A 23,661-nucleotide genomic window follows, 5' to 3' on the forward strand; every position below is an offset into this window, starting at 1 on the left:
ACCTTGAAGGTCTCGGCTCCTCCAACTATCGTGAATATTGCTTCTTGTATATCACGTTCAGTTACATCAGGCTCAAGATCTTTTATGTGCACAACTGCACGCCTGCCTCCTCTTGTTCTCATGTCTACCTGAAGCTTCGCAGCCCTTTCTCGGAGTACAGACGTGAATTGGGTAGCACTTTCTTCGCCTTTAATTCTTACTTCAAGTTCATTGTTCCTGCCCTTTCTTAGGGACAGGACTTCTCCTGCTTCTTCTTCGAATACTTTATTCTTCATAACTCTAAGTAACTCAGCATAGGATTTACCTTGTGCTTTAATGACAACGATTTTACTTCCCTCGACCGGCGGCGTCGATCGACAAGCGGAAGCAGACCGCGACCGACACGACTCGTGTTTGTCCTTGGCACCATGACTGAGACAGGTTCCTCACAGGTCCTATGCAGGTATATCAGTATTTTCCGTATACTATTGCCATACGGTCCACTGGGCAAAATAAAGATCGCTTTCGGCGATTTTTTAAGGACCCTGCGTATTGCGTTCAAAGCACAGCTAGCAGCTTGTTTCTCATCGTTAGTTGTGTCGTGAAAAATTGTAAACCTTCTTACGTGAGATGTCTCGTCATCAGCATCTTCCATCATGGAAGATGTGTCCAGGGCAATCATGCCGGCTTTTTCCCCCTCAGACTTGGCTCTCTTGGACTTGACAACATCTACAAACTGACATGTGTCAGCCTGTCCTTCTACAGGGAGGGTCACTGTATTTACTCTACTCCTGACCGTGTGTTCCATCGTTGTGGAAGAAGTTCAATCAACTCCTCATCTGATAAATCGAGACTCAGTATGTCTGGTTCCACAGGAACAAACTTGTATTCAGTTTGAGTGGCTTGTGTAGCAGTCTGTACAACAGTGGTCACTTCCTGCAGCTGCTTGAGAGCAGTGTAAATGCTCCTAAGCTCTCTTTCGTGTTCATGCATACATGTGAGCATAGCCTTGCCGAAATGCTGTTTATACCGCATCATTGCCTGACCTAGCCTATTAGTTATTTCCTTCAAACTATTGGAGTGTATTTCCTCTTCTGAAGACGATTGTCTGATTCGTTTTTTTCCTTTCTGGTCAGTATCTTTACGTGGTGGAAGTCCAGTCATTCCCTGTCCACTCGGGCCGCTCTGCTCCATTATGTCAGCAATAAATGAAAGCTAGCCGCGTCTAAATAATCGAAATGGGATCAATTCCCAATTCCTAGTAAATTGATACCCCACAAGTGATATTCTGCAGGAATCCAAAAAATTCTGCAGAGCTCAAATTCTGGTGAATGAGAGTGATGATGTATTTTGATGCTCATGAGCATCATTTAAAAATTCATATAAAAGAATTTTCTTAACGTCCATATTCAAACTCTAGTCTTTGAGCCAAAGGGAGTCCATGTTTGAAAACTGGGTTGGGAGGTTAAGGATTACTTACATCCTTAGTTTGTAGTCTCAAAGAAAGTTTTTCAGGTTGCAACATTCATTTAATTAAATACAACCAAATAATTTAAGCATAATTCCCAAGCATTTAGAAAAGGCTACATAAAAAAAGATGGCTTATTCAGCCTGTTCCAAATAATTCTTTAAACAGACATCTTTCTATGATGTCAGTAGTACTGACATATCCTACTCATGGTACAGGATATCAGAAATCTCCGTTGAGAACCATCTGATATCAGTTGCAATTTACATTCTAAATGTTGAAGTACTATATCATGTATCTGCTTATTACAGATTGTTTGAATGAATGACCTATGTTCATTTAACATCATAAAGTTCACTTTCAACCGTAGAAAAAAAAAAACTATTATAATTGTTAAGTCCAAATAGGTTTTACTATGGTATCTGCAACAAACTCCAATGTACCTTATCTTTGAGTGAAGATTTATATTTCTTTTTAAAGAAATAAATTATTCTTATTAATATTCTATATTAATCTATTAATTTAGTATTCTTTTTAAAGAAATTTATATTCTTCAAACCACTAAAACATTCTGTACAGTAACTTGAATGAAATTATATGTACAAGGTATTAAATTTTTTATAATAATAGTGCATACCTTTGTGTATATATTTTTGTAATTGGAACAGCACCTTATACAATCACTGAACACCCTCTTAGCTGCCTGAGACTTTCCTTCAAACACCATAGACAAATCTATGAACTTTGTACACTGTAGAATTATCAAGTTACTCAGTCCTGAATACAACGCCATGGCTTTGGATCTATTTATATAAAATAAAAACAATAGATTTCAATGAAACATATTTGACAAAAGCCAACATACCCTGTTTAACAGCCACATCCTAATTTGGTAGTCATTGTTCTAATTAAATTAATGAGCAAATCACAGGCAGGACTGCAACCATGTGATAATAAAAAAAAAAATATAGTTAAATAATTAATATTTTAAAAATGACAGAAGCATGAGAATCAATTTACACACAGACACTATTTTCATTATTATTACTTTTTTATTTTTGGTTATTAATTTGGTTTTTAGTTATTTTTTTTTGTTTGATTCCATCAAACCCAGGCCTTTTTCACATTAAGATTCTGAAAAATTAATATAATTGGGCCGATTCTCTTTGACAATAAGTGAGCAAATAAACATGTATTAAAAGGGCCAACAAAATAAGCCAATTTTTGGCTGTATAAAATAAATTTTATATGTATGGGTAACATTATACTTTACATAATTTTCTAAATTTTGTTTAAAAATGTCAGACATAGCATCCAATATAATGGTTTGAACATTGGCAAGCCTAAATACTGTAGATAAAATAATTCATTATATTTCAAGTAATTTTGTTTACATCTGTTACAATTATAAATAAGTTATTCATTGTTCTTTTATTTATTATATTTATATCAAATAGAGTTATTTACAAAACACTTTTACATCATATAGCAAAATATTTTCATTTTTCAACTGTATACTTTTCCAGCAGATTGGTGGTTTTCTGATTCCAATTTTCATTAAAAAAATTATTGGGGCATATATGAAACCAATTGTGTAAAATCACCAAATTCTTGCATCTCTTTGTTCTTATAACATTTCCTTTATCAGTCCAAACAAATGACAGTCACTTGATGACATAAGGATGATAAAGGGGATGTAGAACAGTGACCAAATGGAGTTGCTGCAATTTTTCTTGAGCTGTTGCTGTGGTATGGTGTGTAGTTTTGAAAAAGAAGCAACACATTCAGAATACCACATCTTTTGGAATAGTGTTGCTTTAATCATGCTTTGCTTGCTTGCAGTAGTTTGCAGAAGTTATTATTATTCTTTAGTCATTGTAAATTGGTATGACCACCGGAGTACAATTTATGTCATGGAACCACTTGTGTTTTTGACAAAGTTAATAATAATAATATTATGATCAATAAAACTAGGTTCTGGTTACTTGCTCATTCTGTTAAGGACTAACAGAGTAATTGCACAGGGTACACACAATTACATACAGTTAGAATAGACGTGCCCACATACTTCATATACTAACAAATATTCAGTTGCTACAAAGGAATTCCCTTTATATTTGACGATCCTCACATAATATCTTCAATTGTTGTATTTGAATACATATTATATCATAAGAAACCTGTTTAACATTGCTACTAACAATATAATTTATCAGTTACTTTTTAATATAGTACTAATGAATTACCTAATGGAACATTTTATATCTAGTGATAAATCCATGCTATTCATAAAGGTTTTTATATAAAGTGTAAGTTTATAGTAAGCTTGAATTCTGTTGTATTTGTAGGTGATTTTGTTTATATATGTATTACATGTTTATATATATATTACATTGTTTTTTTCAAGAAACAAGGGTCCTACTATTTTTATTTGTTGCTTTGAAACTGCACATGATATGCACATGATCTTCTGTAGGTGAAGGAGACATTAAAAGAAAATGTGTGAGTTTTCAGTACCTCAGATCAGATAGTTTTGACTATTAACATGATAATGCAACATGATATTTCATCTCTAAGTAAGTTTCCATTACAAATACACATTCTTCAACAGTTAATCCCATTTTAACAAACAACACACAATTATGCAACCTTCTTCAAAAGCCATTGCTCAACACAGATTGGCAATACTCAAATGTGCAGGCAATAAACAAGCCTCCCCACTCAAGTTCCAGTGGTACCAACATCTTTTACATTAATTTGTTCATCTCAAACCAATATATGGATTTTAACAAAAATATGCATTTAGTATAAACTACTGAGTGATGGGGCCTCTTTTAAGTTGAACACTCCGTTTATGCACAACAGTTAATGATACTCTTATAGTCTACTGTCACACACAGTCATTTTTAAATTATGCTGGTGGAACATTATCATCATATTAGCACTACTAGAATTGTGATACTATCACAATTATATCATACTATTTGAATACATTTTTGCGATATCATGTATTAAATTCTATTCAATTTTAAAATGAATTATTTCTGCTATTGATATGTTAAATTTAATATCAAAAAATATTATGAAGAAAACCATATTGTTATGAGCACTTAACGAGTCTCAATTATTTCATAAACAACCATTTGCAATCAAATGCAACTGTGCTCTAGTTTTATTTCTATGTCTAACACAGCTGCTGTTTATAATAATTTATTATATGCTGAGATGGATTTTTGTGTTTTCAAAAAGTAGCCCTGAGAACCTATATTACGTTTTACTTAATGGCAATACTGAAAAGGTTAAATCATCATAGAAGATAGTAGAAACAGCAACTACAGATAAGATACCACTTCAGATACTTATACTACACCCATCAGATGCTATATCAATAGATCATTCAACTATTAACATAATTTTCCTGATTAAGTGTTGAAAAGTACAGGAAAATTGCATATACAGAAAAGTAAAACAGAATGAAGTTTGTCAAATTTTATACATAGAATGGAAATAATCTTATTTACTATAATACTAACAAAGAATTATAATGCGGTGAACTCTCCAAAATTAACTTAATAAGGAACAATAAGTTTGGTAGCAATGGGAGAATTTCAGATGGAGATTTGCACTCATTAATTTCCTTACTTGGCTCTTCTAATATCTGAAGAAAACAAATATTAGACTGTGCTTCAGTCAATGCATCCTGTAATAATAAATAATACCTTAATTAGAACAATATACAGGTATGAAAAAGGAAAATACATTTGATATTAAAAAAAATTCAATGGCAACAATGAAATACAAGTAAATTCAAATAGGTCTGGTTAAACTGCAGTTTTATGTATACTACAGATCCTAATTATTTGCCTCATCTTTCTTGTTACGAAATAGTAAATTATTTACACAATTAATGTTGTGAAGAAACGCTTATTCTATGTTGTTACACAACTCTAGTGCAGCATATCAGAGGCACATAATATGACTTTATTGTTTGTTAATAAGCTAAGAATAGAATAAAAATACAAGAACAAGCCAAGCTTCCCATATTAATCTGCAAACAAATATTTTAGTTTCTCTTCTCTTCAAAAATTAACTTCTTTTTATTACTTTTTGAAAATCAACAATGCAGTTGATTTTTTCCAATCACCTCTTTCAGTAATATTATCTTTCAGGCAAACAACAATGTGTATTTTCTAAAAAAATTTTTTACAACATGAAAACCAAATTCTTACTTGAAAAAAAAAATAATAACAGCTTTAGCATATAAATAACTAATGTAATTTTCATTTCTAAAAATATCCATTGTTTGTACGTATATAAAAGAGTACCCAATTTTTCAGTTCTCTTATTTACATAAATAAAAGAAAAAAGATTTTTATTAATGTGAAATAGCTTCTTTTTTTTCTTTTTTTCTTAATGATATGTCACATAAGCTTGAAGCTTATGTGTGGGATATGGAAATGGGATTTTTTGCACATGAAAAAATGCCATGGCTGACTGGGATTCAAACCTGGGACCTCCAGATGAAAGGCAAAGATGTTATTAGACTCCACCACAAATAAGATATAAAAATCTCAATAATCGAGTGGTCATTTTAAATAAATTTGTTGTATGTTCAGTTTGACATTCTTAATGAAATAAGTAATGAACATTTTATATTTTAAAATTTCAAAACACTTAGTTCTAATATTGTTTTAATATAGTAAACAAAATTACTTCATTTATTTAAATACAATATTCTAATGCTAAACTGAAAATAAATCAGTTTAGAGAAATAATTCTGAGATTTCATCTTCTCTACTCTCAAATTTATAAAACAGCAGATCTGTACTGTTGACCAATAGATTCATTGCAAATGGTGATTACGGTAGTAGAATTTTTTCTCTTAGTTAGAACAATCAAAAATGTTTTGAGTTACTGGACAATTGAAAACAAATTGTACAATTAAAACTATCAGCAAGTTCATGTAAAAATGTATTAACATGGATCTAAATATGTATCAGTTGTTTTGAAATGAAGGCTTTCATTTTTCATTTAGACTTATAACTGAAACTTTTGAAAGTATATGTTTGGAGTGTCGCTTTATATGGAAGTGAAACTTGGACAATCGGAGTATCTGAGAAGAAAAGATTAGAAGCTTTTGAAATATGGTGCTATAGAAGAATGTTAAAAATCAGATGGGTGGATAAAGTGACAAATGAAAGGTATTGCGGCAAATAGATGAAGAAAGAAGCATTTGGAAAAATATAGTTAAAAGAAGAGACAGACTTATAGGCCACATACTAAGACATCTTGGAATAGTCGCTTTAATATTGGAAGGACAGGTAGAAGGAAAAAATTGTGTAGGCAGGCCACGTTTGGAATATGTAAAACAAATTGTTAGGGATGTAGGATGTAGGGGGTATACCGAAATGAAATGAGAGCTGCATCAAACCAGTCAAATGACTGAAGATGCAGTTATTTAGGGATTACACTGAAGATGCAATCCCTAAAGTACGACTTATTAGGTCGTACTTTAAACAGAAGGTAATGTTACAGTTTTATTATTCAAATAACAAAGAAGGATGAAAAAGTACCGTTTACAAAGAATAGGAATTAAATTTTACAATTTCATAAAGGTCAATAGTTGGTTGTTTTTATTATTTGCAGTTGTTTTAATTTTTTACAATCTTTGTAAAGCATTTAGTTTAATTCCTGATTTGTAATTGCTTACATCTCCCAGTTTCAATTAGCTTTATTTCTTTCTTTGAATAGGAAATCATACCTTACCAACCATCTAACTAAATAGAGAGATTAAATTTTATTATATTTTAAGAATACCCATAATAAAACATCCTCACTGATGTAGATTGTAACGATACAGAGAGTTAGTTGTCTGTGGAGTATCTTATTACTAACTAATTACAGTGGTCAACAATGATTTTGTTACACAACTAATATTTGCAAAATGTTATCAACTTTTAGGCACCGATTCCAAATTAAAGTCACAATTTTTCTACTGGCTTCATATTTTTTGTAATTGCCCTTCCTATTTTCCATGTATATGTGTATGAACAATGGAAATACAATATATTATTTATTTATTTATTTACTTCATTATGCTGGAGCAGTTAAAATTGCAAAATAAAATATATTTATTTGAATGAAAAATAAGTATTATTATTTACACAGTAATTAAACAAAATAATTCATGTCATATTTTTTTCTAAATGTAATTATGTCATGCATTAGTCACATGGTATTAATCAAAAATTGCGCAGCAAATATGAATTTTGTTTGGGTGATTCAGTGTTGGATGTAATACTGTAAACATTACACAATGTATGATGATGGCTAAAAAAAACTCAACAACATGAATCAAGCGCGAGCTCTTGTATCTAGTACAGCTACATATAGTGATGTAGCTCCTTTCTGTTCAATCTGCAATTTTATTTTTCCCTGTTAAGTCAGTGAATATACTACACTACTGGGTGTATAAAGTGTTTAATTTTTTTTAATACAGGTTTAGTATTTTGCAGTGAACTTTTTAATAAAAATGCCATGCAGTTGCATTAATCATCCAGGCAGTTTCTACTACATTTAAGGTGAGGAAACATTAAAATCTCAGAGGAAAAATATCTGTTAACTTATCTGATAAAAAAATTACATTAATTATATTTTGGTTAAATAAAATGAATATGTTTGTTAAATATAATGGTTGTGTATAATGAATTATATTTTGCTTAATTATATTTTGGTTAGGTAATCAAGACAGATCCTGGGCTCCACAAATTTTCTGCAATTCATGTGTAACACTGTTGACTGTTTGGTTGAATGGCTCTCATCATATGACATTTGCAATTCCAATGGTTTAGAGAGAACCAAAGGACTACTTCATAAGACTGCTATTTTTGTGTAATGAAAATATCAAGGATAACAGCTAACTGATACTCTTAACATTGATAAAAGTGATAGCAGCTAATTTAACTGATTTTTTTTGTTTTTAGCACTGATTTAACTGTTAGTCCTGACATTTCCTCTGCTATAAGACCATTCCCTCAGTCCAGTTTCCAATTCCAGCATCACAAAAAACATGGGAATTAGAAGAGATGGAACTGCTGATGTTGAAGGTTGTGCAGATTTATTAGGTAATGAACAAAGGAGAGATCTGGAGTTTTTAGAAAGTAGAAATACTGAACCACACTTAATTAATAACAATTACCATAGTTAATTATCAGATTTAAATGATCTTATTTGTGACCTAAATTTATCCAAGAATCAAACAGATATTTTCACATAATGACTGAAAGAATTGAATCTTTTACAACACAATATTAATAAAATTCTTTCAATTATAGGCAGTATGAATCTGAATGTTTCTTCTTCTACTGTAATGATGTGAAATTTGTACTAGAAGCTTTGGGACATATGCACCATCCTGATGAATGGCATCTTTTATAGACTCCTCAAAGTGTAGTTTGAAAGTAATCCTTCTTCATGTTGGAAATAAAATCCTAACAATCCCTTAAGCTCATGTAGCTCACATGAAGGAGTCATATGAAAACATGAAAACTTTTGTTGGATATGATTCAGTGAGAGAAACATTTGTGACCTGTAATTGAGAGCACTATTACTTGGTTTAAAACTAATTTTACTAAATTTTGTTGCTTCTTGTGTGAGTGTGATAGCAAAGATAGAAATAATCATTATGTTAAAAAAAGAGTGACCATAAATAAAAAGTGACTGAGAGAAGAATGTTGGCAATTCAGCACTAGATATAACCTGAAAAGGTTTACCTTCTGCTACTACAATTTAAGCTAGGTTTAATGAAAAATTTTGCTAAAGCAATGGATCATGATGAACTGGAATTCACTTTCTAAAAAAACAATTTGGGGAATAAGAGATGGAAGGTATAGTTGTTGGACTGTAAATAAGAAAACTATAATTTCCCCCCCCCCCCAACACTCATGAATTTTTTGATACAAAATTGTAAGACACCCAACCATCCTTCTTTCTAATCAAGAAGAAGAAGAAGACCAACTGGCGGACAGTAAAATCATGGAAGAAAAGCCCAGCAACCACCTGAAGAAAGAGAGAAGAGGCCACTGGCCTCTTCTCTCTTTCTCTTTTTCTTCTAGGCCTGGAAAAGGCAGCATGGGCTGCCTTTTCCAGGGAAATCACTCTGGGAGTACGAAGCTCATATACGCATAGTCTCCCATGATCAGCCCCAGTCAATTATTTTTCATTGGTCTAAAGGACTGGAATACAAATACCATCTCGGTCCACAAATAAGACATATAAAATCTATCACCACTAAATAATGATCCACCCGATAAATGAAAGACACTGCAGCAAGGGACATTTTCCAGGCACTGCGACTAGTAGGAAGATAATAAACTCCTGTTATACTTGTGTTCCGTTCCGTTCCAAGAAAACTAATGGATGATATTGAATTTGAAGACAGAATGACTGGAAATCTTTCCAAATCTGAATGATGTGGAAATCTTTCCAAATCTGAATGATGTGGAAATCTATTAAAAAGGTTGTAAGCAACTTCCTTGTAAATCATAAGGCAGATAACTACAAAGAATTTATAACAGGGTTTCTTAAACTATAAAGCACTTAATACATCATTTAATAGATTTAATATGTCATTAATGATCCACTTTTTAGATTCTCATCTGGATTTTTTCCCTACCAATCTTAAAGCTATGAGTGACAAACCTGGAGAATGCTTTCACCAGGAAATATCCACCGTAGAAACATGTTACCAGGGAAATGGAACCCATGAATGTTGGTTGACTACTGCTGGAATCTCAATATTGATGCACCTACAGCAAAATAGATAAAAAAATCCAAAAGAAGCAGATTTTAGGCTTAGAAATTGCATGTATAACATTGTTATACTACCATTAAAATGTTGTTTTCTTACAGCAAAAATTATTAATTACATAAAAGCTGTGCCTGATAGAAAGAAACAACTTACATCTTTGAAATCAGAGTCAATAATACTATAAGATTCAGCTATTAACATTCTTATAATAAACTAAAAACGAGATTTTGTTCAGTGCGAATTAACTTCTGATCGTGTTCAGAGATAATGCAATGTATCTATACTCAAAGACAATTATTTAAAAAGAATTAGGAAATTCATGTTAGACAAATCAAAACTCGTTTTTTTTTTGTAGGAGTAAGAGTACATCTTTTTAATTTTTCTCCAGAAATTGCAAAAATTTAATTGAAGAAGAAATGACTTTATTAAGAATTAAAGTAAAAAAACAAAGTTGTATGTAAGCAACATAATTCAGATCTAATAATCATTAGATTTCAATCACATTATAAATACATCTTTTCCTACTTAAATCAAAATAACCATCTGGATAATACCAGTTGATACCAAAGTAGAAAAAAAAAACACTAATTACCAAAAAATGGCTCCAAAAGCAAACGAGAGCATTCTAAAAAACTTATAAAACAATGTAGTAAATTGGTCTGGTATGTCATCAATAACTGTATAAATTTCTTTCTATAAATTCATTTAGTATAAAATAACAGAAAAAATTCTATAAGCAACTGCTGAGTTTAAAAATAAGCATGATAGGAAGATATTGGAATGAGAGTAACACAAGTGAGAAAACCTAATAAGATTCTGATAACAAACAGCTAAATTTTCTTTATTATTATTATTATACCTCAATCTCTTTGACCATGGTGAAAAATTGACGAACATAACGAGACTGTGCAGCTTGAAGTATGTTGGTAACATGTATTAAATTTTCATTTTCTAACTGGTATTTTACCCCAGACAGATTTTCATCTGAAAAAATGCATAACAGAGCAATAACAATCACAGCAATAACATCACGGCTCAGCTGAAAAACTTAAAACATTTACAATAAATAGATAAATTAGTCACAAATTGAATGAATATCATTTCTTAAATATTACAATATAAATGCAAAATATATTTCCATATAAGGTCTGTACAAAAATTAACAATAAATAAAATCTAAGACATTAAAAATATCACATGTAAATGCTTTAGCTCTTTTGTGCTCCTTATTACGATCCTTTTCTTTTTTTATAATTGCTTGGACAACTACAGGGTCCTGTGGAATAATAAATTGAATCCTTAACACTCAACTTACTTCATCCAATACTTTTTCTTTGTTCAAAAATATTTTTTAAGCTTTTTTGGAGAAATGCTTTTTGCCAATAATGTTGTTTCTCCCCACTGAATTTGCAGAGCACAATTTTGGAAGTATATATACAAAATTGACATCTGACAACTTAGAAATTACGTTTCAATAAAGCTTTGTTTGAAATATCTGTCTGTACGTTTTGCATGAGAAAGTTTCAGGAAGCATTATTATACCTTAAAAGTGAAAAAATGAAATGTATACTAGATATTGTCCAGTAAATAAAAATAAATAATTAGAGGAGCCTATCAATCATTTATATCTTGAAATTAAAATAATGAACATGACCTGTGAAGTTCCTTACAGCAAAAATTAATAAGAATAATCATATTAGAAGTGCTGTCATTTCCAGTTTATAATCCACAAAACATTAGGCAACAGCTTTTAGAAAAGAAACTATTAACATTAAAAGAAGATATTGTCAAGGTAGTTCAAAGTTTGTGCAGAGATTTGCTAGTTCCTATGAGGCATCCAACATATATGCCCATTTAGTATTTAAGAATTAATTCAAACATGGCAAACATTATTGTGGACCATTACCTGCCAATTACCATTACAAACACATTTCCTGCTAGAAAAAACCTGTTTCTATCAATTCTGTGAGTATAATACCCTTTCCAAGGAACTTACAACCAGACAAATATGTATAAGCATGTAAACATTTTGTTAATGTCTCTCAGATAAAAAAATTCTTCAGAAAGTGATAATAAAGTTAAAAGTAATAATTTTAGTAAAATTTTCCCCTAGTGGTTTGTGTAGGATTACATTTTGGATGAGAGTTATCAGCTCAGCTCTTATAAAGTTACTAGTAAGTTTATGACCTTGGGTAATTAGTAAAATCTGCTACAATGATGACATTTTAATGGTCATTACAATGATGACAATAGTCAAGATTGTATTAATAAAAAATTGTGTAAATTTTCAGAGATAGTTGAAATTTCTCAGATTACAGATTGGTTAACATGTTGCTAAAACTAAATCCTAATCATCTGAGATCCCCATTTAGTTTTCTGGTTCCAAAAATATCAGAAGAATTAAATGGGTCCTTGGTGTATTGGCATATTACCCAAAACAGATAAAAAATTTACAGGAAATTTTTTTTCACTTTTTCATTGACAGACATGAAAAGTGATAGGATCATAAAAAATAATGTTGCATCAGCTTCAATAGATTTTGTTGAGAACATTACACTTAGTGTTGAAACAAATGCTTCAAAATTCACTGAAAGAGTGGCACTATCATAAATTCTTGTCCTATATCTTTTCTCTCTAGAATTTTGTCTACAAGTGAACTAAAACGCAAATAGTATGGGTAAAGAAACATACATATTAATAACACATTTTTGTACAGAATTGGAAACACTATTTATTAAAATAAGTACAATCATGATCATAACAGACCAGATTATTCAGCAATGACATTTATGTTCAAACCTAAACAGCCCATAGCTCATAGAAATAAGAATAAGGTAAAACACAGTGGTATCTTTGGTTTATTAGGATAAGCATAGTATCTTACATCTGGTTAATCAATGTCTTATAGTTATGTTATCACGGGTCCGTGTTCTTATAGGATGTCCAGGAGATTATTAAAGTTCTGAATGAGATGTCATGTAAGTTTGTGGAGAGAGCATGCTCATATTAAGTAATTTATTCAGATGTTAACTATAAAGGAAAATCTGGCTCTATAGTGAAGGAGATAATGCCTTTTGAATTACTACTATTTGCATTCCATTATTTGTATATGGCAACTAACATAGTGGTAAAGAATATCTTGTCTTCATTTACTAGATTTGAACCATATATAAATTTCATCTTTGGTGATTGACTCATATAAATGGACATCTTTGATGTCCATTTTTTTCAAATATGGATGAATAATAATTTTGTCTAAACAGATACTAAGTCAAGAATTACAAATAGCTAATTAATATTCATTTTAGACAGTACCCACAAAATAAATAATTTGAGCCACTGTTAACTCATTTTAACAAAACCAACTGTTCAGCCAGTGAAAATATGTCTACTACCAATAATAGTATAAACTGCCTTAATAAACATATGGGGCTACTAAACAAAAATACGTTAAATATTTTGAAATAAAATTTCTTAGTAATGACACAAAATCTATCAATTCTTATCCGATATAGAAAATTTATAATAAATTAAAACATACATCTATATTTCCAAAATTCTAGCTCATCAACCAACCCCAGCATTTCAGTTGGTGAAGATTGTTCACGGTCTCCAAGTGCAACTCTTATCTGACAAGTCCAGTTTAGCATTACACCTGCAACAAACATTATATATTTTTTCTGTAAGAATAAATATTGTAAAACAATGTTGATAATGCGGACACCATGACATATGTATGTATTCTATTGGTTTTAAATATGTGTGTGTATGATTACACATATACACACAAACAATACATGTAATGGGTAAAATCAATCGCTCAAAAAAATTAAAAATGGATGCAAATATTAAAAACAAAATAATTAAAAAAATTAGCAATAAATATATCATAAATTGCCATAAAATTTAAAAAAGCAATCATTAAAATAATATTTCATTGTTAGATATAGATAAATCTATTAGTGTTTTATTTTAATGAAAGTAATTTTAATAGGAAAAAGTTACTAACTTCTATGAACAAAACTGGACAATCTCAGAAATCAGTATATTAATATTACATTCGTGGAATCTGTTCAAGTGTTACACAATTTTGAGAACTAATTAGTAAAATCTGAAAAACTTCAAACAAGAATTCCACTCTATTTATTTTTATTTATTACTATTTACTATTTATTTATTTATTACTATTTTTTATTATTCTATTTATTTTTTATCAAACCACTAAAATTCTTTTTAAATATTTTACAATTTATTAAAATTTATTGTTAGCAGGGCTCATATTATAGTTATATATTATTTTGCCATCATTGTTAGAAATCTGAAAATAAACAATTGGCAAAATATTTAATAAAACATTCATTTTGTTAAATGTTTATTTAAAAAAATACTGAATTAAAAAAAAAATTAAATTTAGAATATTACTTTAAAAATGTTACCAAATGTTATAAATTGGTCTCATGTTTAATTACCATCCTTTCACCTATCATTTATCTTATTACAATACATATGCAGCATGACAAAGGTTGTAATAATAAAGAAATGGTTGTATAATAAAATGGATAAAATCAGTCACATTGGGAATAAAAATAACTATATCTTTCTCTTGAAATAAACATTAAAAAGAAAATCAATTTCACAGTAAATTTCCATTTGTTAATATGAATGCAGATATGATTGTTACTTTAAGTAATACAAAACTAATTAACAATTTACCTTCCAGCCTTTCAACCAGCTGTCTGTTTTTACTTGCTTGCTCCAATGTAATAGTCCTTGCTTCATATGGTACATAAATTACTGTTAAACCACACATTTTATATCGCAAATTTGTCAAATCAGAAAGAAAATAATTCAACTGTGAAGAGAAGCTACTTTTCACACCTGAAATTTTTTTTAAGGAAAACAGTTCTGAACTAAAAAAAAAAAAAAATTCCATAAAGTTGAGATATCAAAACCCTTGCTCTTTCATTAATATTATTTGTGAAAATATATGAATTGCTTATTCTTTATGAAAATAATTTCTTTCTATTTATTTATTCACCCTATTCAGAAAAACACTACACTGCACTGACTTCTCTTACTTTCAATAAGATATCAATAATTTTGATATATATCATAACAAATAACTTCTTACTACCTATTTTTTCCCCTTTCATTACTTTTCAAGTCACTACTTTCATAGCGTGTCGCTGTTATTTTCAGTGAACTTCATGCAGTATATTAATATATATACACATAACTCACCAAGTTAACATCTTTTTAAAAATAATAGTGAAAACAACAAACAGGTTCTTTCTGAAAGTTACACTTTGCACATTAATACAGAAACAAATTAAAATATTATAGAAAAACTAAACAATCATGGAATTATAATATTTCATAAACAATCCTATCCATAAATCTTTCTATCTTAATTAGATACCCACACACAAATCCAAAACCATGTAAAATAATGGATGCAGAAATAATAGAAATATTATAATAAATGTTATATATATTAGTATATTATAATTCATATTATTCATTAATCATTTAAATAATATTAATTTGCCAACAAATTAGTCAAAAACTTTTGATATATTATATAAAAATGTAAAACTCCGATATAAAGCCAGAATCATATATATAAATCCTACTAAAGCAAAGAAAAAACAAGACTAAGATAAGGTTCACAGCATTATAACATTATAGCCTCTCAAACACCTTTGTAAAGTACACACATGGTTCTGAAATTTATTCTCCAATCGGAATGGACCATTCTATGGACACTAAAGAAAGCATCACACACCTTCTTGGTGAATATTGAGTCACTCAAAGATTCTCATCAAGGACAACACGTAAATACTTCTGAAGTGGTATATAATGAATTAAAGTGGGACAAACTGCCATTGATACACAAGCTTTATCAGCTAGTTGACCTTTGATCATTATGGTTTTCTCTAGACTGATCACCATCTTATGTTATTAATTCCATTACTGGAATATTTTACAAGCCCTAAATCTTATCTCACTCCTCAAATCTCCTTTAACCATTGTTTATCCACTTAAACGATGAAGTGACATACAGTGGGTAAACTCAACTGCATCAAAGAGTTTAATTCAACAACCCAGAGCAAATGTCCTATTGCACTGCCCTGCAGATAACCTTTGTATAGTGTCTTTCTACCTCTGAGCTGTCATCATGAAGAACGATGACTCGGGTGCTAAAATAACTAGTTCACTGATCTCATTTTGCATGTAATCACCCTTCTGAAGCTGAAACAGGGCAGAGGGCCACCACAAATTATTAAAAGCCCTGGATAAATAAAAAAAAAGCCTAAAACATATCAAGATTCACTAGAGGAGACAATACCCATACCTTTAGAGTAGCACCCTCTGTGCTCTTGCCTGGGTGAAAACAGTATTGAACAACAATCAACAATTTCCTTGTATTCAACCTACCATCAATAAGAAGGTATCTAGAAGGTACCTTTTTGAAAAGTAGGTTTATAAAGCAGAAAAACAAAACTTGTGTTTTTGACAGGTTTTCTGTGACTAAAACCCTTACATTGCTTTATATAATATTTAGTAAAACTTGAGAACTTGTAGATTTTTGTCAGTTTATATAATAAGTAAGAAACAGGAGGTACCAATTTAAGAAGTGCATATCAACATTATATATAGAAAAAAATAAATTTTCTCTCTACTTCTTTTGAACAGATTTAATAACTAAACTAATAAAAAATTGCCTTTCAGAAATACATTTTTATTATGATATTAAATGAATACATCAAGTCCCCATGAGCATCTGAATATAATTAGGAAAATTTTATTATTTAAGGCAAATAATGACAATTTTTTTTTCTAAAAATTAAAAATATCTTATGTAATTCAGAATTACAAACTCTTTCACTTTTTTGTCATTTCTATCTTTTATAAATATTTTTTAAGCATGAATTCAAGAATCAGTATAAACCAGTATAAAGCGGGGCGTGCTTTCATATTCAATATCTACATAAATTCTCTAAATATGATGAAGGTTTTGATGCAAAATGGAAATGATAGCTTCAATATACAATATGTAGTAAATCTCTTTGGATGAACTAAAGTTAAGGTGCAAAATAGAACTGTTGTACCCCATAGTTTTCATTGTGGTCTTACAAAAATAGGACTTTACAAAATTATCTTCTATTTATGTTTACTGAGTAATCCATTGCTTGGATCCTTTTTTCTTCAAATTGAATTGAATTATTTCATAAACCAAACCTAATTTTTCAGTAATCCTTTACTTTCGAGAATATTGTTTTTTACTTTTTAATACTATGTTTAAAAATTTATTCTTTTAAATTTTCAGTATTTATAGAAAAGCATGTTTTAATTTTTTTTTGAATTTCAGGTAATTTTATAAATCAGTGTTAGTATAATTTATTAGATATTTATATAAAATAATAAGGTAGAAATTGGATGGATATATAAAATAATTATAATTAAAAAAAAAGATATATATTTTATTATTAGTTTTACTGAATGAGAAGCACAAAACAATTTTTTTTTAATATTGAATTGAGTAAGATAAAACAGTAAAATTAATTAAGAGTAAACTTTTATTCTAAAAACTTTTGGATTGATAAGAATACAGTAAATGAACCGTAATGATAATTTTAGTATAAGAGGAAAAAATTAAATTTGCTTCCAACAAGTTTGTGGTTAAATTTTCATAATAAATGCATTAATAAAAGTCTGTTTTGAATATGCAATGAATAAAAAAAATATAAAATTCTTCTTTTATGACTAGAGATAGCCTTTAAAAAATTGTTAGAAAAAATAAATGTGATAAATAGCATAAAATTAAGTAATTAAAAGATCAGTAAATTATTAAATAAAAAAAAAATTAGTAAATTATTATACAAGATATGCTGATCAATAAAATCAGCAGTATAAAAGAAACAACTAGATAAGTAACAGGCAACAAAAAAGAGCCTCAATAAAAAAAATACTGAGAACTTGAGAGTAATAAATGAAAACAATAGAAAAATTAATTGTAAAACCAGGTAACAAAAGTGAGTAGAGAAACAAGGTTAATAAAGTAGATAATAAACACGTTAATAAATAGACAATAAATAGTTAATAAACAAGTAAACAAGTAGGATAAAGTTAATCCATTAATCTATTAATCCAAGCAGTTAAAAAAATCCCAGGAAAGGCAAAATTTGTGTCAACTGTAACTAAAAATTACAGAGAAAAAGGAAATGTGTAAGAAGGTAACAAAAAAAATCATCATAAATTAAATAATTGACATAGACGAAGGTTACAATGAAAATGATTATAAATTAATAGAAAATTTGAAGGAACAAAATTATGAATTGAGAAAAAGCAGATTATGACTAGAAAAAAAATATAATAAATTCTGATCGTCATTTAAGTATAATAACTGATTGGAAGAGCTTTTTGAAATTGTTTAATAAAGAAGAAATAATGATTAAGTTGAGATGCAGATGTCATTTTAAGAAAGAAATTTTGATTTTGATACTGTTCTAAGTGCTGAAATTTAATCATGTAGATGAAAAAGTAACACACATTTTTGAGAAAAATATTTGGAAGAGAAACTTTTCGGTAAAGATTTTTTAAACTAAGCCAACAATAAAAGTATGTTGTATGAAGTGCCAAATGAAGAATTAAGAATTAGGTTAAATCAGATTACAAATATTTTGCAAGGACTGTTAAATATTTAAGACAGCTATTGCAAACACATTCAATATTAACAGTAATAAAAGATTTTTGAAGATGAAATTGTTTATGTTAATATGCAAGCCTTACTAGAGGATTCATGATAAAGTGAGAGGTATACGATTGTGTTATCCGCTACTCTACAACTATTTATAAAATGGCTTGTCAGAGCAAGTTCACTATTGTTTCTTACAAAGTTTTAATTCTTATACTTCCAAACTGTATTTATTCAATCTTTCAGCTTGCCTGAAGACTTTTTTAAAAATAGTATTTTATTTAATTTGTTCATTAACATGACAAATATGTGCAGCATTTAGAATTATTTTTCACTGATGGAGGTAAAGTGAAAATAGTCACAGAGTTCACTAGAGCAGTTAGAAATTTTTAAAGTCAAAATCAGGATTGGAATTTAATGTAAGCAAAGCAATGAAGCAGCTTCAGGGTTACTAGGGTTACTTGGGTTACAAGGGTTACTAGCACAAAGCTAATCTTGGTTGAGTCAAAAGATGTGAATTTAATAAATGTCAGAACCTGTGTCACTAAAATCCTAAATTAAAAGAAGCGGGTTATTTTAAACAGCAAATTAAAGAAATATAATTTTAAAAATAGTCAATTTCTGGATAGTTAAATTTCTTATGAAACCTTAATTACTTAAAAAAATTAATTAAAATTATTTTTTATTTCTAAATAATGGGAAATTATCATTTCAAATTAATATTTAATTCTGAACTTGATCCTGTGAGAAAAAGCTTATTAGCAGATTTGTGTGCGGGCCAGGCTTTGGGGAGGGGGGGGGGGAGGAAAGAGGATAAAAAACAGTTACCTGTAATTATCATAAGTAAGATAATATTAACTAATAAAATAAACAATAATGTAGGATTACATATATTATACAGGGCATTCAAAAAGTAACTTATGCTTTTGCTGTAGTAAAAGTAACATGGACTTTTACAACAATCTGTAACATTAACTTATAGCAATTGTTGGAAATTGTCCATATGAATATATTCACATGTATTTCTTCTTGTTCCTGAAGACGCTCACAGGTTGAGCATGTGGAATGTGCTTGGTGAAATCACAAATAAAAGTTTGAATATTCTGAATGCTGTGGGGGTAATAAACATTACTTTTTACATTATCCATGAAGTAAATATTTGGTAGGCTTAAATCTGGAGAATGAGGTAGCCAAAAAACCCTTAGAAATGAATTAATTTTTGAAAACTTCTTGCAGTAACCTCATGGAGAAGGTGTACACATGGCTGTGCTATCTTGTTGAATTCAAGCATTATGATTTTATGATAATCAGCTTAATTTATTGTTTATAAAAAGAATACTGCACCGACTATTCTTCTCCTGGATATTATAATCCATACATACGGCACATGGGTTATTGGCAAACCATAAATCTGAGTTCTGTTAATACACATGCTCTGATAAATGGAACCATGCCTAGTCAGTATAGAACAGTCCAAGGTATTATCAGGATTGACTTTTAGAAACTATTAAAACCATTCTCAGTACTGAGTTTGCTTTTCACAGTCTGCAGCCAATAAACTTTGAACCACTTTCACTTCATATGGGATGAGAGGGAGCTTCTTACAACACAGTGTGTGTGGGTTGCACACCATGCATTTCTGTTGGTACATTTTGGCATGGACTTGTTCGGACTATGTTGCATAGCAGCTGATAAGTCTTGGAGTTTTTCTTCATCAATGTAATTTAGCGCTCTTACATTATGTGACCTAGAACCGGTGTACCTGGAAGTCTAATGAAAAACTGTCTATGTGTGCTCACCATGCTTGGAGAAGACATACTCTACAAGAAATATTTGTTCTTCTTAGCACCATTCTGAGTGCACACAGAAAGAGACAATTTGAACTGTTCAAAGATTTACACCTTCTCATCTCAAGATCATCCAGTCTGACTGGCTCCTAGAAGCAATTATAGTAAATTGCTTCAGAAGTAATTAAACTTTTCAAACACATTTTAATATAGGTGCTACAAAATAACATTAATTGTCAATAAGTTAAAATTTGACTAATATATAAATTATGTTTATAAAAGATTTATTTTTTATTTAGAAACAGGAATAAATTTAAAATGTATATACAAGCCATTAATTTGTATAAAAGTAGCTCCATTCATTGATTTTTGTGCTTATTTTTATATAATTAGGGTCAGCTGAGCAAAATTCAGAAATTATAAAATGAAGGTGTTTGTGTTTTGAATTGCAAAAAACAAGGAAATTTCAAAACAAATCTGAAAGCAAATAAAATAGAACTACAAATAAAAACTTGATCCTACAAACACTGTTTTTGTTAATTACTAGACAAAGAATAACAATGTTAACTTTAATAGTATAATACTGAAAAATTTATTGTTTTATAAAAATTTTTAATTAGTTATAATATACCAATATGTTAAAAAGAAGAAACAAATTTCTTAAAAAAAAAAAATACAGACTTGTGGAAGAGAAAATTAAAATACAGAAATATTAAATTAAGAGTACTTGAAAACAAAATTAAATATAAGCAGAGGCAAACAAATTCAAATAATTAAAGTTGAAAATAAATAATAAAGTTAAAAAAGTTTAATTTAAATAATCAAAAGATAATCTGAAGAAATTAACTAACAGATCTCCGACAGTAAAATAATCTACTAAAATTAAATATCTTTAAAAATGCAAAATAAAATAGGCGTATTAAGCTCTGGCACTTTATTCATGAAATACTATCTATTTAATACTATTAAATATTAAAATTAATAGCATAATAAGGATACTATCTGGCCACTGTTTAATGTTGAAAATTGTAGGAGCAAAAACAGTCTCCAAAGCCTCCAAAAGTGCTCCTTCCACAACATTATTGATGGTTCCAAATAAAATATGATTAAAAAAATTTTCCTCTGTAATAGTAACTCCTTCTTGTTCTTTTATGAAGTATGTAAGATCTCCTACCTGGACATTAGGCATACCCAGATGAGCAACCAGAGTTTGCTTATCATAATAAATTGTCAATGTAATGTTTTCTGGATCTGTTAAAAACTCAGCGATTACCGTTTCACACATTGGACTCCAATCATTCTCGTTCAAGTCCAACAGAACAGTAAATAATTTCACTTTTTTTACCTGTAATGCCACAAAAAACACCCAAATGACAGTTAAACAATGAAAATATATACATCATGTAACCTTAAAAAGTTGCATTCCTGAAATACATTCACGTATCTTCCTTATAAGTACACTTTTAGATGTTATGTCTTTTAATTAGATGTGCAGATACTATTTAAATTAACCTAAATATAAATAAAACATATGCATATTATAAAGTTAAGAGAATTACAGATTAATTCGAATTAGTTTATCATCATAAGAGATAAATAAAAAATAAAAAAATCTTATTATTTAACTTGTATGATTCCAGTACTGAAAATAAAAAAAAAACCTAAAAAATAGAAATTAAAAAAATAAATGATGAAATTTCTAAATAATTTTCTGAGAAAAACAAAACTTGAATTGTATGGATCAGACATAGGATTTGTGTATATTTTGTGTAAAAGATACAAAGAAAATTTAAAGTAATAGTTTATTAAGTGAAATTCATTAGCATTGACATGGGCTGACCTAATTAATTTTCAATAACATTGAAATAAAGTAAACACTGATAAATGTTGAATCTACTGAAGTATCTCTGTCATTCATCCAGAAGGTTCAGCATTCCAGTCAGGCTAGGCATTTTTTAATTCACTGAAAAACTGATTTCCCAACAAAAATTTCACAGAGTACCAAGTCTAAACATCCACAGTTGGATATTTAACATGTAGTTAAGAAAAAACAAAAAAAAAATGTATTTCTTATTTCTTGAACACATGAAGATGCTTATAGAGTGATATATATATAAGATGCTATACCACTGAATGCTTACTTTAAGGTATAATTGTACGTTTTATTTTCCAGTTTCTGATCACTAACAGTTAGCTGTGTGCTCTGACCTTTGACATTACACCACAAGCTGACTCAGAATGAACAATATTATTGAATACAATTCGATAATAAAGTATATTATTTAGGAATAATAAAGTACAGCTGCACTTCTTTTCCTAAAACATCTGCTTTGTCATTACTAGTAATTCTTACGAGACTAAAAATTCAACTAATTCTACTACAGTTAAAAACAAAAAAAATGTAATAGCAGTGATATTATTTTAAGTAATATAATATCAGACAGACATACCATTCTATCAATTTCTTCTTCACTAATGTCTACAACGTTTGAGTTAGCTTTATCAAGATATACAATTTCCACTGACTTATCATCTGGAAATATCAAATTAATATTAATCATGTTTACAAGAAATTTATTTATTTACTTATTTTTGCTAATATAAATAAATTATTATAACACAAACTTCATTGCATATTTTTTTAAAAATAACATCACCCAGTGTCATCTATCATTATTTTAAGCTCAATGATCCCACAATTTTATTAATCCTTTATTCAGTATGACCATTCATTTGTAAAATCAATTATTATTGTTATCTGTGACACAGGCATAAACTAAAGCGATTCATTGCTGACTTTATATTAGCATTCCCAGTACTACAAGTCAATAATACTACCTTCAAAAGAATTTTCATTCATTTTCTGACAGAAAATGTTTGAAAGGTTGTAAAAACAAAAATTATTTTGATTATCCATGAA

General features: G+C 29.2%; 1 protein-coding gene across 1 annotated transcript in view; it reads right to left on the minus strand.

Annotated features, from left to right (window-relative positions):
• Positions 1–22,026, minus strand: part of kl-2 (dynein heavy chain 2, axonemal kl-2) — a 408,181-nt gene extending 386,155 nt beyond the window's left edge. Inside the window, exons 1-5 of the mRNA XM_075354141.1 lie at positions 21,741–22,026; positions 14,970–15,134; positions 13,798–13,911; positions 11,116–11,303; positions 5,090–5,147 (exon numbers count right to left, since the gene is read on the minus strand). Of these exons, the coding sequence (XP_075210256.1) occupies positions 5,090–5,147; positions 11,116–11,303; positions 13,798–13,911; positions 14,970–15,134; positions 21,741–22,026 (811 nt within the window). The remainder of the gene's footprint in view (positions 1–5,089; positions 5,148–11,115; positions 11,304–13,797; positions 13,912–14,969; positions 15,135–21,740) is intronic.
• Between the last annotated feature and the right edge of the window lie 1,635 nt (positions 22,027–23,661).

This window comes from Lycorma delicatula, chromosome 1 (assembly GCF_047948215.1).
Source record: "Lycorma delicatula isolate Av1 chromosome 1, ASM4794821v1, whole genome shotgun sequence".
In the NCBI taxonomy this organism is placed as follows: domain Eukaryota; kingdom Metazoa; phylum Arthropoda; class Insecta; order Hemiptera; family Fulgoridae; genus Lycorma; species Lycorma delicatula.